We start from the raw sequence: 11,540 nt of genomic DNA, 5'->3' as shown, positions 1-11,540 counted from the left end.
GAGGTTGAGAAAGCCTGCCCTACATCAACAAGTCATTGACCATGAGGTTCTCTTGCCAAGACATAACCTTGGGCAGGTCCCTATAGCTGATGGCAATTTCCAGTGAGCCGTCTGAAGTCTTATGATCCCAGCAACTGAAGAGTGAGTGTTTGTCATGAAGAGAAGATCCACGTAGAGCAAAGAGCCTTTTATCTGGACTCTTGACTTCTCTCTATTTTATTTAAGATTTTATTTCTAAGTAATCTCTACACCCAACACGGGGCTTAAACTTACAACCCTAAGGTCAAGAGTTGCATGCTCTACTGACTAAGCTAGCCAGATGCCCCTCAGATTTCTCTTCCTAATAAAAGTAACAAGCAACCATGGTCAGGACACTGTATTGTGGGTTTTACCTATATTACCTCGTCTAAACCATATGAAAAGTCCAGAGAGGTGGACTTCATATGACCCTTATTTTATAAATAATAATCTAAGATTCAGAGAGGGTTAATCACTCGCTCAAGGCTATGAGCTAAAATTTGAATCCACGGCTGTCAGACTCCAAAGTCTGGCTCTCTCCCAAGCAGAAAAGATAATCTTTGGTAAAATAAGAGCAGTCTACACAGCACACATTGGAGAAAGAGGATGGACCACAGATGTCACCCAGAACCAATATAACTACAGCCCCAGGGTATCCAGAGGCCCTGAAACAATGTCTGGTACCATGCAAACATCACAGGGGCCAGACTCTGAGCACGGGATCCCTAGAGAGGAGACTCTTTCCATCTTTATATCTGTAAACATTAATGGGTTACCAGAAATGAATCCTCTCATAAGGAGGCCTTTTTTTGCCTCCTTGAAGAGAATGCATGGAACTTAGGACTCTGTATGAGGACGACAGTAACCATGAAAAAGAAAAAAAGCCACTTTCCCGGAGTCAACAGTATAAAAATAATTTTTATTTACTACTGTAAATAAAGTAGTGCAAAGAGTAGTTGGGACCCACAATATTGCATTACTGATTTATTTACTACCTTAGCAGCATACAGTGTACAGACAGTCTGTTCTTCTTCTTCTTCTTCTTCTTCTCTCTCTCTCTTTCTCGCTCTCACTCTCTCTCACATACACCTTCCACAGACTCAGGCAGGCATAAGGGGTAGGGATGGAACTATGAGCTAAAGGCTTATTTCCTGCATATTCCACTTGCTGCCAGTCTATTCTAATGGGTAATTCATGGAGAAGACTAGAGTTAAATACTAAGAATTTTCTACATGTTATTTTATGGATTCAATCGAAAAGTAAATGATATCCAACAATGTCATTAAATGATTCGGAAGCACGACCCTAAAAAGTCAAGGAGGAAAATGTAAACCCATTTACAAAGCCGTCGCCTCCCCTGCATTTCCAGCCACAACCTATTTATTTCAAGGTGCCTTAGAACTGCTGGGTCTTGGAAGCCTAATTGAAGTTGTGTTTTGGACTTGGAGGAGCAGGGCTGTGGCAAACACTCACACCGAAATATTCTCTAATGGGTGGAGAGGTCACGATCTTCTGTTCTTCAGTGGATGGGAACAACCAAGGGGCTAAGACGCTTAAAATACACCGCAGTGTGCACGGATTCAGCTACACCACAGGGCAAACTATGACTCCCCAATACACGATCACTAGGGATGGACTCAACAGTGACCCAGTCAACCTCCCCGACACACCCCTGTGCTCAGGATGTTCCTTGTATTTGTCTGATAACCTCTGGTCTACCCACTGCCTGCTCTGGGTACTTCCTTATAATTGGATTAAAGAAAAAAGGAAAAAAAAAAAAAGACACCAAGTGCAAAATTCGCATCCAGTTTGACAAGACATATATGGTGTTTTTCAGTATAATGCCCTAGCCCCAGCGTTCCGATACCAGCTGCTGACGGGGTTCTCTCTCGTCTGGAGAGACCTGGAGCACACAGGTCACTCTCGAGGCTCTGCGTTATTAGTGACTGTGGGCCGGTCCTGAGCGGAGGCATCTGCAGCTGGAGTCACAGCTGGACTTGCGGTGGGAGCCGGGGGTTCTGAGGAGGACCGGGCTGGTGTCGGACCGGAACCGCTGGCTGTAGAGACACATGCAAGTGCTGAATATTCAAACCAGTGCATGCATGCATGACACACAACCAACACCTGGACCCTAGCAAGCCAGGGTAGATGCTTCTAGTCCAGTGGCCCTGACACTCACTAGATAATTAACTCTATGCTCCTTATCTGGGTTCTTTGGACTTTGGTGTCCCCTTGTATGAAATAGTGGATTGGAATAGATGTGCAAAGATCTCTAATGGTTCTGACATCCTGGGATTCTAAGTTCTGCCTTTATGCTGTGACTTCCAGGCAAATGTTTGAATTAAGAGAGAGAAAGAAAGAAAGAAAGAAAGAAAGAAAGAAAGAAAGAAAGAAAGAAAGAAAGAAAGAGAAAGAAAGAAAGAAAGAAAGAAAGAAAGAAAGAAAGAAAGAAAAAGAAAGAAAGAAAAAGAAAGAAAAAGAAAGAAAAAGAAGAACGAACGAGCAAGTGAACAGCTCGCTGGTCTGCGTCTTCTGAGGTCATCTCTTTTTTCTCACGGTGTTGATGCAATGCAAGCCATGATTATACCAGTCAACCAGAAAGGAGTGTTCATTTTATTCACATTCTTATTCCAGTTGGATGAAATAAAAAATTCGGTTTAAATTATGTTCTTTAAAATGTGTGGAAGTCTTGGAAATCATAATTATTCAGTTTAATTATTTATCAATTTACCTTTAGTAAGAAGACTGACCCGCCATAAATATAGGGAAGCTTATAAAGTTTTGTACTTCATGTCAGTGGTTTTCAAATAGGGCAGTCTTGGTTTCCAGGGGACAGCTGGCAATGTCGGTAGACCTGTCTGGTTGTCACAACTGTGGACGGTGGGTTGAGGCCGAGGATGCCGTTACGCATCCCACACTGCGTGGGAGAGCCTGCCTACAACGAAGAATGACCCAGCTCCCACTATCAGTAGTGCTGAGGCTGCACACTCTGCTTTCTACGCTGCCGCTGAGAGGTATCCTGGTTAATAAGATTTCAGGCTCTGGAAACTGGCCACCCTGGCCACTCTCCTTTATCAGTTATGTGACTTGGACAAATTACCTACTCTCCTTCTGCCTTTAAAAAATGGGGAAGATAAAAGTGTCTATACCACGCTAAATTGTTATAAGGATTCAATAGAGTTAAAGTGCCTAGAACAGCGTCTGGCATGTATAGGCACTCAATAAATGTTAGCTATTAATACGAGTGATAGTATACCTGTCTTGCCCTGAAAAGGTGTCTTAAGATTTATGAATCTCAGGGACATGGCTTGCAGGACTGATGAAGGAGTTGGTGCATTAAATTCTGGGATTCCTCTGGTTCTCTATTAGGCCCCAGTAGCCTATGAAAACAGCAGAAACTTTGAAGCCAGAAAGACCAGGAGTCCCATGGCTCTGACATGTACCAGATGAGCGATCTTAGGCAAGTTATTTAACCTCTCTGAGCTGTGGTTTCTTCATCTGTGATATGGGGGCGGCAGTTTGCAGACGAGTGTGACACACTCAAGTGTAACACTAACACAGTGGCCCTAGGGTGTGCCAACAATTGCTGGCTTGTGGTTGAGCAGTGATCTTAACCAAGCTCAGCAGTCCTTGAGTCTTATATAATTTTCAGTAGGTGGGACCATTTTTATTTTTTTTAGGTGGGACCATTTTTAAAAGTTCCCAGTGTCTGTCTGCAATGTGTTGGCTTTAAGAAGATGACACCACAGGGATAATCTGACTTCTAGATAAACACTTCAAGAGTTCCACCTCCACGAGGCCATTCTAGGGACTTTAGCAATGAGCTCCAAAGCCTCTGGCTTTTCTAGATACGGAATTTCCTAAGAACCCCTTCCAACACCTACAGAACATTTTGTGGATCCAGAGACGGTTTTTGAATGGACGGGACAGGGATGGTGGTTGGTGGGGCGGGGAGGAAGCAGGGTATTATATAATGACGTGATGTTTCTAGGTTAAAGCCATCACTCTGGTAGGTGATCTAACCAGGGCAGGGAGCATGAGGCCCAGTGACACGGTACAAAGACCATTTGCTGCAGTCAGCAGACCTGGTCTGGGCAAGTCTTATTTATCTGCCACTATATCAGGTGACTTTGGGGTAGGTACTGAGTGGTGGATACTTTAATCCTAAAATGCTTTAATCTCCTGGGTCTCAGTTTCCACATCTATGAACTGAAGGGCTTGGATCAGATGGTGTCCAAGACCCCTTTGGGCCCTGAGATCTATCTTTCTGATGATCTCTGAGGAAATTCACAAAGTACTAAGGCATGCATTTTTTTTTTTTTTTCTTTTCAAGCTCTGGGGGGAAAAAAAGTTTAAATCACCATGGTAACAAGATAAATCAGCAATCAGTTTTCTGATTAAAACAAAAAAGTGCCAATGTGTAAACGTAGAAGGAATACATAATTAGCACTGCTACCATTTAAATCTTCTTGTAAGAACATAATAAAAATGCTTGATGTTTCTACAGTAAATGTGTCCTTATCCATGTGAGAACGCTCCCCCTTCCATCAGGGGTTTGCAATCACTGGACAAGCCCCCCACTGCCCATCATAATTTTAAAGTGGCCTCTTTGTCTCTGCTCACCTGAAATGCGTGCTAATTTGATTACCAGACTGGAATCAAGGTAACCAGGGAAATAAGTGTGCGCTTCAAAAATTATAGAATCTATTCCAGAGCCAAATAGAAGTGATTCTTGTATTATTTGCCCATGGGGGACCATTTTCTGTACATTAGTGAGAATGATCCAAAGCTGGCCCTGAGTGGTAGACCAGGGCTTGGCAGGCTGCAGCCCACGGGCCAAATGGGCCTCGCTGCCTGTTTGCAAATGGCTTGCAGTCTAAGAATGGTTTTTACAGTTTTAAATGGTCGAACAAAAATCAAGAGAGGAGTAATATTTCGTGACGGGTGAAAAACATATGAGATTCAGATTTTCACATCCATAGTAAGGTTTTATTGGAAACGAGCCATGCCCATTTGTTTTCATGTATGGTCAATGGCCGCCTTGGCCCCACGATGAAAGCCAAGTGGTTGAGATGACCCTCGAAGCCCCAAATGTTCATTATCTGGCCCTTTACAGAAAAGGTTTGCCAGCCCCCGCTGTGGCCCATCATAGGAACAGGGTTTGCTTGCCAGTCGACCAGATGGGAGCATAAAAGAAAAGAATATGATGGAATATCCTCATACTCAGGGGCAGTCCTGCGTCAGTAGAATGTTTGCAAAGATGGAGTACGTGGGGGTGGGGCGGGGGCGGGTTTGGGAGGGGAAGCCCTGGAAGTCCTAGGCAATGAATAAGGTCTAGCCTACTTCACCTAGGCCTCTGGATCTGGGGGCGGGGGGTGGGAGGGCAGGGGGGAGGCAGGACAAGCGTAAGATTCATGTCATTTAAACATGTCTTATGAGTCAAGCTACTGGGGCAGTGCCAAGGGTAATGAGATCGAAGCAAAGTGAAATCTCACCACCAAATAGCTCTGACTTTAAGGCTACTGCTTTTTTTCATGAGCGCCACTTTCTGACATTTCACTGCAATTTTCGTAGCAACCTCATTAACTGGAAATGTAGAGGACAGGAAAAGAGTGGAAACGGTTTAATTAATCTTGTTCACATCATCCCACTTGTTTGAAATGACCACTGGGCTAACCACGTAGGCAGAAGGAATGAGTTGGCTTACAGCATGCATGTTGTCAACAGACTGACATCGGTCTAAGAGGTGGCCTCGTCATACCTAGGAGCTGCCAGTTCGGCAGGTCTTGCTCTACGCTGGCCATTCTACTGAGACATCGAGTTTCCAGTAATACTGGTAGGGCAGGACCCGCTCTGAAATGGGCCCTTCCATTTTGTCCCTCTGTTCTCTCTTTGCCTTCCTTCGGGCAGCTAGCCAGGCTCCATGCTTTCTGTGTCGCGGGGGTGGAGGGGATGGGGGAGACTCGTGGCAGTGCAGAAATGGAAACAGTTCTAGACATACTTTGCTTTGGGATTTTTTTTTTTATACCCCAAAAGCCTGAGTCCATTAAGGCAATTATGCTTGGCGTCCCCGACAGGGAGGGGAGAAGCAGAGCACTTCAGGGACTCAGCGAAGCATGGAAAGGAGTGTCTGGAGCGTGGGAATGTGGCTGAGCCCAGTTATGGGTTGTACCGGCAGCTGAGCCTTCACCTTGGCCTCCCAGCCCCAGCCCCAGCCCCATAAATCTCAGAAAGGAAGCCTGGAGAGGGAAAAGGTGAACAGCACCCAGCTTTGGCAAAGCCGGTGGGACTCCTCGGTGCCCAGAAGCTGCCAAGCCAGTAGACCTGGAGGGACAGAGGAGCCCCAGGGCAGTGTGCATTCTGCTATCAGACAGGTGACCATGGATGGGGTCCTAGTGCCACCCACGACCCAGGGAGCCTTGGGCTACCCTGGGAGGCATGGACCTCAAGAGAGACTGGGCTACCCGGTGGAACACCAGCTGGGAGACGAAAACAAGTTCCTTTAAAGGAAACAGGAGATGTGTGGTATTTTTCAAATATTTGATATTTGCTTTGGTTCTCTCAAGAGCCTGGTCAATATCTTTTAAATGCAAAAAAAAAAAAAAATCTTTTAGATGCTTTAGAAAAGAGTTTCGTGTTTTAGAAAGAGTCTAGCTACATAGAAACACCCACTAGGCTCTGGGAATTGTGTCCGTTACTGAGATCAACCAAGCTAGTTAAGTGCCGGCGCGACCTATGTCAGCATGCTTTCATTGCCACTGGAAGGCCCCGTGATATGACTCCTCGGGGAGCTACCAGCTATTTACCCAACAAATGTGGAGTTCTAAGCACTTTACACTCTGTTACCTGGTTATCTGCTTCCCTCAGATACAACGGGAAGTGGGTATAAAGCTGCTGCTGCTGCCCTACAGAAAGGGAAACCGAGGCACAGATGGGCTCCCTCCCTTGTCCAAGGTCACACAGTGGGTGGCAGGGGCCAGAATCTTGGCAGCATGACCCGCGAGGCTGTCATTAGCTACTGTCCCACACAGCTAGCCTTCTGAACACGGGACAATTTAGTGTGGCAGAGGCGGTGCAGTGTGGGCTCTACATCACAGAGCACATAAACCCAGGAGGAAAACGAAGGTAGTTGGAGCTGAAAGCAAGACGGATGGACAGCTCAATTTAAAAGTTTGACCGTAAATCACTAATTTTTAAGAACTGTCCGGAGAAATGCAAATCGTGAAATGACAAAGATCCCTCCTCACTTGGAGCAGAACCCTTACACAGGCTGCCTAAGGGAGGCTCCTTCCTTTCAAATCTGGTCACTCTGCACCCAGACTGCCTTCCTGAGCCTGCTTCACGAGGCCCTGGCTACCACCAGCGTCTGCGAGGGGGCGCCCTCCTCCCCCCGGGGCAGGTCACCAGACCCCAGGCACCAGGTCCTTGGTGGCAAGCCACCCATCATAGCAACTCTGCCCTTGGAGCAGTCTTCTCTCAGGCTCCTCTGTGTCCCTCTGTGGCCCACTGCCTCATCTCTGACAGAGCAGAGTACCTCCTAATTCAAAGTTATTGACAAATTTGCACTATGTTGAGGACTTTAAAAATTAAAAAAAAAAAAAATCATTTACTCTGTATTTTAACTCTCAACATTAGTTCTAACAGGGCTAGTAGGCACCACTTATGGCACATTTTGGAAATAACATGGAGCCTTTTTTTTTTTTTTTTTTTTTTACCTCTAGGTCCTTACTACTCAAAAAGCATGGTCCATGGAATAGCAGCGTGGACATCACCTCAACATCTTGTTAGATATGTGGAATCCCAGAGCCACGCCCTGGACCTACTGAGTCAGAATCTGCGTTAAACACCATCCTGGGGTTGATGCATGTGCACATTACAATAAAGAAGTAGGGGGCTAGAATTTACCTACTGAAATATGTGTCATTTTATTAGAATTAATTTCTTTTTATCTCCCCTTATCTTGCTGTTAGGGCATTACTTTTAAAAATACGTGTGTAGACAGGATAACGATCATTCATTTCAAGGCACCAAAAAAATGTGCTACAGAGTATTTTCTATATAAGGGGATAATAGGTCAGAGATAGAACGGTAACCACTGTCTTAAAATACTGTTGACCCTTGAATAACTCAGGTTTCAACTGGATGGATCCACTTACACGAGTTTTTTTTTTTTTTAATATATAAGCACAGTACACACCGTAAATGTACTATCTCTATGATTCTCTGAATAATGATTTTTCTTCTCTAAGAATATAGCATATAATGTGTATAACACATAAATATGTGTTAATTGACTGTTTATGTTCTTGGTAAGGCTTCTGGTCAACAGTAGGCAGTAGTGAAGTTTTGGGAGAGTCAAGAGTTAGATGCAGAATTTCAACTGCAGGGTAGGTGGGTGTCCCTAACACACCCCCCCTCACCCCCTTTGCTGAAGGGTCAACTGTATCTGGAGTCAGAAAAAGTTTGAAAATCCTGCTGCCCTCTGTCCTTTCTTGGACATTACTTTGTGGTTTGGGGTAGATCCCCTCATCTGTGTGGCCTCAATTTCTTCACTTGTAAAACAAAGTGCATAGAATTAAATTAACTTTAAGAGCCCAACCAGACTTGTCTAGGGCTAGTAACGGGGGGGCCGGGGGGGGGGTATGCCCAGGAAGTGCCCGAGGTTGCAGAAAATGAAGAACAGGTGCAAAAGAGCGAAGGCTACATAGCAAAGAGGGAAAAAAATATATCAAAGGGCAGGAGGGACAGGGAGGCGAGAATGTGGAGAGACTGATAATGCAGACAGGAAGACAGGAAAAAGACAACTTCTGATAAAAGCAATTCCACCAGCCCATGAATTTTCATGGCTACCAGCTGGCATAAAATCATAAAGACAATTTTCAGCTCCTCTAACGGAATTGCATTTGTAATAATCATAACAATATTTCTACAGAGTAAAAATGACAAAGATAATTTGAAATGGAAAACACTGACAAGATGCAAAATAAATGCGCTCTACCTGGCAACAAATTTAGGAACGGGATGGAATTTGCATGAGGAAGATTTATAAGCCGGCATACGACAGGGCATCAAATCTGGACGGGTTTTGATGGCTCCCTGTTAACCTCCTCAGGTAAAAATCAGAGGGAAACGATTCTGGATTCTGCGTTAGCCTCTTGCAGCACAGACTTCCTTCCCCCCAGGAATGTGTGCTGAGATGCACTCCTTTAGCTTTTCATTGTCGGAGCCACTACACTAAGAGTGGCGGAGCGAGTGCTCTAATGCCATGGCCAGATCTCCCCTGTCCATTTGTTAGTGCCCCCTTGGTCTTCATGAGTGATTATGTCCTTCTGCAGCCGCCCCAGCTGGTGGAAAGTTGTGATTCTCCCCCGACAGATTGGCCACTTGAGCACCTACTACATGGGAGATACCCCCCATGATGCACTAAAGCCCCCCTGTGGCTCATCTGATGGCCTGATAGGGGAGAGGAACACAAGAGCCCGCATTACTGAGGGCGTCTTCTCTGCCAGACAAAAGTAACAGCTAAGCCTGCCTGCGGTAGTGACTTGGGTAAGTGTCGTGCGTAATTTTTTCATGGAACCCTTGTAACGTCCCTGGGAAACAGCCACTATTATAACCTAGTTTTATTGGGGGGGAAATTGGGAGATCAGAAAGGTGAAATGACTCGCCATAAGTCACACAACTAATGGGCAGCCAAGCCTGGACTCCGAGCCCAAATAGAAGCCACGGGGGTGTCTAGCTCTTCAACGATGGTCTTCTGCTAGCTCGGAAAAATTAGCAGTGACCGGTGGAAATCCTGCGACCCTAAAGGCTCACTTCATATTCCTCCTCAGCCCCTCCTTCTGAATCCACGTGGCTGCGTAGTTTACTCATCATGAATGTTGTTGATCATCCCACACATTTGACTCCTTGACTGGAATAAATAGGAAGAATTCATACCAGAGGGGGCTTCAGAGCTGGGTTCTAAGGCAACAGAGTAGGATATTGATGGTGAGTATATTTTCAATGGGAGAACACATTTCAGTTCAATTTCTTAAGCTTCTTATTTAAAAAAAAAAAAAATCCAGGATGCCTGGGAGGCTTAGCGGTTGAGTGTCTGCCTTTGGCTCAGGTCCTGGGATCAAGTCCTGCATTGGGCTCCCCGCAGGGAGCCTGCTTCTCCCTCTGCTTATGTCTCTTCCTCTCTCTGTGGGCCTCTCATGAATAAATAAATAAAATCTTTAAAAAAAATCCTTGCTTACTTTGACAAATAAAACAATAATTGGGCCCTTCCCTCAGCTAGAGACGATGGTACCATCCTGGGGGGAGCCTCCACCCCACGAAGGACCAATCTAATGAAAGGAAATAACATGGTCAAGGGTGTGAAGAGGGAGCGTGTCATCTTTTTTTCTGTAGAGAAAAAGAATCCCCACATTTTTACATCACCCTGGCTTCTTATAAATCTTTACCTGAAACAAACTGGAAATACTGCACAGTCCAGGCGATCAGTACAGACAGCAGAAAGGTCCCCAGAAAGTAGATCTGCAAAATCCAAAGCATGGCTCAGATACTGACAGGGGGCAGGGGTCACAGGGGCAGGGCTGGGGAGGATGCTCCTACCAGGGCAGAGTGTAGGACGGCACCCCAGATGAGCCGCAGGTGAAGGTAAAGCCAGGCCAGGGAACAGGGGCTGAAGGACTCCTCACTGCTTTGGCTCCAGCACCTATAGATAAAAATCAAAAACAAAAACAAAAACAAAAAACACAGGGGCTCCTGAGAGACTGGCAAACTTGGGTGGCATTACTCATGACCCGCATTGTCCAATCCTCAAACCCACCTCCTGCTTTGAGCAAATGGGCACACTCGCCACGAAAAACAAAGAAAGGAAGCCACTTCTAAAGGGTTTGGGCCTGCCCTGAAATTCCAGCAGAAGCCTCTGAAAAAGAGCAGTCCTGTCCTTAGTAAAAAGCTAACGAATGGGTCAAGGAGGACTCGGAAGCATGGAGCCCACCCAGCAATACTTCTGTTTGTCTGTCCAAAGCCTGGACGTCAGAATGCTTCCCTATCTTGCAGAAAGGCTTGGTCTCATCAGACATATTTATTCTTTCCACTCTCGTGGAAAACCTTGGTCAGCAGTTTAACTTCAGATCAAGCACATTCTGTATGGTAAGCCTCAGACGCTAAAAAAGGGAAATAGTTTGGGTCCAGCTGAGTGTTCTCGAATCAAAACAAATCCTGGGCCCTTTTTATAACTGGCGTTACATAATGAGAGAAACTCTAACTTTAACCGAGAAGCAAGCACCACCCACTTGGGTTCCCCCAGAATCCACAGCACTGAAGAGGCTCTGAACTCACCTTTCATACAGTTCCTGGAGGATGGAGATGTTATTAGAATGGATAGTTGGGTCAATTTCCAAGAAATCCAAAATATGATGTGGGATTATAGCACCTTCCTCAATTAGCAGAGCCAGGTTAAAAAATCCCTGAAAACAAGCCACAAACCAAACTCATCAATTCCTTATAATAAATCCCAGACACATACC

General features: G+C 45.4%; 1 protein-coding gene across 4 annotated transcripts in view; it reads right to left on the bottom strand.

Annotated features, from left to right (window-relative positions):
- Positions 1-918: 918 nt before the first annotated feature.
- Positions 919-11,540, bottom strand: part of SEL1L3 (SEL1L family member 3) — a 101,236-nt gene continuing 90,614 nt past the window's right edge. For all 4 annotated transcript variants that reach the window (XM_041752562.1, XM_041752564.1, XM_041752563.1 and 1 more), the window contains exons 21-24: positions 11,353-11,480; positions 10,618-10,720; positions 10,467-10,539; positions 919-2,075 (exon numbers count right to left, since the gene is read on the bottom strand). In XM_041752562.1, the coding sequence (XP_041608496.1) occupies positions 1,936-2,075; positions 10,467-10,539; positions 10,618-10,720; positions 11,353-11,480 (444 nt within the window). In that variant the 3' untranslated portion in view covers positions 919-1,935. The remainder of the gene's footprint in view (positions 2,076-10,466; positions 10,540-10,617; positions 10,721-11,352; positions 11,481-11,540) is intronic.

Source organism: Vulpes lagopus, chromosome 4 (genome assembly GCF_018345385.1).
Source record: "Vulpes lagopus strain Blue_001 chromosome 4, ASM1834538v1, whole genome shotgun sequence".
Classification (NCBI taxonomy): Eukaryota; Metazoa; Chordata; class Mammalia; order Carnivora; family Canidae; genus Vulpes; species Vulpes lagopus.
Note: the sequence above shows the minus strand (reverse complement) of the source record. Positions and strands in the feature narration are given on the sequence as shown.